General features: G+C 34.9%; 1 protein-coding gene across 1 annotated transcript; it reads right to left on the bottom strand.

Moving 5' to 3' along the window:
• Positions 1 to 812: 812 nt before the first annotated feature.
• LOC130736138 (uncharacterized) lies at positions 813 to 1,378 on the bottom strand. Its single transcript, XM_057587984.1, has 2 exons — positions 922 to 1,378; positions 813 to 820 (listed from the first exon to the last, which is right to left on the bottom strand). Exons 1-2 carry the CDS (start codon positions 1,376 to 1,378, stop codon positions 813 to 815), a joined length of 465 nt encoding a protein of 154 aa, XP_057443967.1.
• Positions 1,379 to 3,114: the final 1,736 nt, after the last annotated feature.

Below are 3,114 nucleotides of genomic sequence, written 5' to 3'. Positions count from 1 at the left end.
AATCCAATTGAGGCAACATTTCACTTTTCATTAACCTCATCATCCTTTCTTTGGATATGTGACCAAATCTTTTATGCCACAAGAAAGCAGAGCATTCATTACGTGCAGTACATTTAACACTACTATTGTGCTCAACATTAAACAGGGATTCAACAAAATTAACATCAAGATTGAAACGGTATAAACCATCCAACAAAGTACCAGAACCATAATAGTACGCAAGTTTATACAAAGAAAAACCACCATGTCCAATCTTAAAATCAAAACCTAAGCGATCCAACTTTCCTACTGAAACAAGATTTCTAGCACATCCAGGAACATATAGACACTTTTCTAGATCTAACTGATGACCAGTGTCCAAGATCAATCTGTAAGTCTCAATTCCTTCAATTCGTGCTTTCATCCTGTTTCCCATGTACAGAAACTTTTCAGTTCCTCTTATGGGCTGGATCGAAAGGAATCCCTGCATAATATGTGACACATGAGTAGTTGCACCAGAATCCAACCACCAGGTATTGTTAGGTACTTCAATAAGGTTTGATTCGAAACTAATTGAAACATAAAATGTACCTTTCTTTTCGAACCAAGCCTTTCTTTTCGGACAATCTTTCTTGAAGTGTCCAGCCTTCTTACAGAAGTAGCACACATGCTCCTTATGGATTCGGCCCTCTTTAACCTTTAAGGCTTTGTCCTTCTTCTGTTCCTTTTTACCTGGTTTAGCCTTGCTGCTACTAGCTCCATCATGAGTCGTGAGATGAATGGAGTGATCTTTCTCTTTCTTTAATCTCCCTTCCTCCTGAATCAACATGGCCTTAATTTCCTGAAAGTTCCATTTTTCCTTAATGGTGTTGTAGTTCACCTGGAACTGGCCAAACTCAGAAGGAAGTGAGTTAATAATAAACTGCACGAGAAAAGACTCACTTACATCCATACCCATGGACTTCAGCTTTGCTGCCAGATTTGCCATGCTAGTCACATGATCATGAATGGGTTGAGACCAATCAAACCTTTTGGTCGTCAACTCACTCATTAGAGTTCCCACAATGGACTTGTCAGTTATGTCTGATTGTGAGTACTCCTTAACTTTTGCCATAAATTCCCTTGCATTGTCTGTTTTGGGCATGGATGGCTTAACATTTTCAGCCATTGTCATTCTCATCAAGTTCAAACACAGCCTGTTAGACCTTACCCAAGCCTCATAATAAGACTTGTCATCATCTGTACTGGTCTCAGTAATGGCTGCAGGCTTTTCGTCTGTAACTATTGCTAGGTCTAAATCCATATAACCCAGTTGAAACTGAATCTGTTCCGACCAATCAGCATAGTTAAGACCATTGAACTTGATCACACCAGTGACCCCAGCAGACAAAGAAGTCATAGCTGCAAAACATTGATAAGCTTACACATTAATGCTTTGAGTAACTTAAATGGATTCAAACAAATAACTTTACCTATGCATTTAAGCTCATCTTTGGATGTAACTTAAATTCATAACTTCAAACAATAATGATGCTATTAAAACTACTTTAATAGACAAATAATTAACATGTTTATAAATCTTTAGATATATAAACACATTTTTCAAGTATGTCAATTCTTTCTTTAATGTCATACATTATAAGTAATGGTCCACCTTTGGGTGACACAAATATTTCTTATAATGATAAGCCATCATAAGCTCCTTACATCTTTTCATAGCATCAAAACCATGGGCTGTAAATTGCAACCATACATCATAAAATTAAATAAACACATTTGATCACTTTGATGATACAAATCCTTCATATATTTAATTTCATGATCTATACCTTACAAGCAATTATTTTTTATACAAAATTTGGTCTACATAATGCGAAAGCTATAATTTTCAGTTGACAAATTTTGCAATGATTTCATAAACATTGAAATCTAGAACCAACATTCAATATCTGTAATACTATTAATTTCTTTACGGCTAATTAACCTGGATGAAACAATAATATATATGGTAATACCATTCTTTTACATGCTTTTGTTACACCCACAGGAAAGCTACGAAAAGAAATTTCAGCATAACAGATATTCAAATTGCACGATACATCAAAATCAAATTATATATTTGATTTCATATAACAACTCGAAATACATGCAGCCATGAGAACAAGTAATATATACTTTATACAGATATATGACTACGAGGACCAAAACCTTCCGGCCATTGCAATACAGTTTCGGTCAGCCACAGTCAATTAGCACAAGGCAGCGGAAACAAAAAAAATACTATATTTGAATCCATAAATTTTCGAATTCTAAAATTAGGGTTCATAAAATTGGAGAAACACCTTTCATGGAGAATCATACAATTTTCAACTAAGGCTCTGATACCAATTGTAAGCAAATTTTATCTACTCTAGGGTTTTCAACTTACAGAAAACCTAAGCCAGGATCTTTAATTCATATGATTCTCACTAACTTTAAAGGGAGGAGATAACTAACCTTGATTCATGCCAGAATCCATGAAGAAATCCTTAAGCTCTCTGAATCCTTTTCTCTCCTCTTTGCCTTCCCCTTCCAGTCCTTCTCTGATGGATGAGAAGTAAAGCAGAATACGTTCCTTTGAAAACTGCTCAGTAAACCCTTTATTGTAGGTTGGTTATTGTAACTTTCACACCAATGCACTGCTGGATTTAAAGGGAAAGGGTCAAATTTGTGGACAATTCACACCATGACTATACTCCTCTTGAACTATCATTATGAGGTCAGTGGAAAGTTAGAGATTTATTTAACCTTGCAATTTAGAATTCTTCACAGCTTTGGATCTTTGGATTTTTCTACACCTGAATATTTATATGTTAGTTTTAATTTGGATTTGTTGAAAATTTTCTGTTTTCTCTGCACTGTCCTTTTCCAATATCTCTCCTAACAGGGTTCCTATCCTCTTTAATGTCTTATTACGATTGAATTTCAAGTTTAGGACCAAAAAAAATCAGTTCGATTTCCGAGCACATTAGTAGACATGTTTCCATTACATGATTTGGTGATCATATGGACTGAAAAAATCCTTTCTTACTGGAATTTTAATTTTATTCATCTTTTCTCATTCTGCAATTGCTTCTGATATTTAGTATCATGGTT

Source organism: Lotus japonicus, chromosome 2 (genome assembly GCF_012489685.1).
Source record: "Lotus japonicus ecotype B-129 chromosome 2, LjGifu_v1.2".
Taxonomy (NCBI): domain Eukaryota; kingdom Viridiplantae; phylum Streptophyta; class Magnoliopsida; order Fabales; family Fabaceae; genus Lotus; species Lotus japonicus.
Note: the sequence above shows the minus strand (reverse complement) of the source record. Positions and strands in the feature narration are given on the sequence as shown.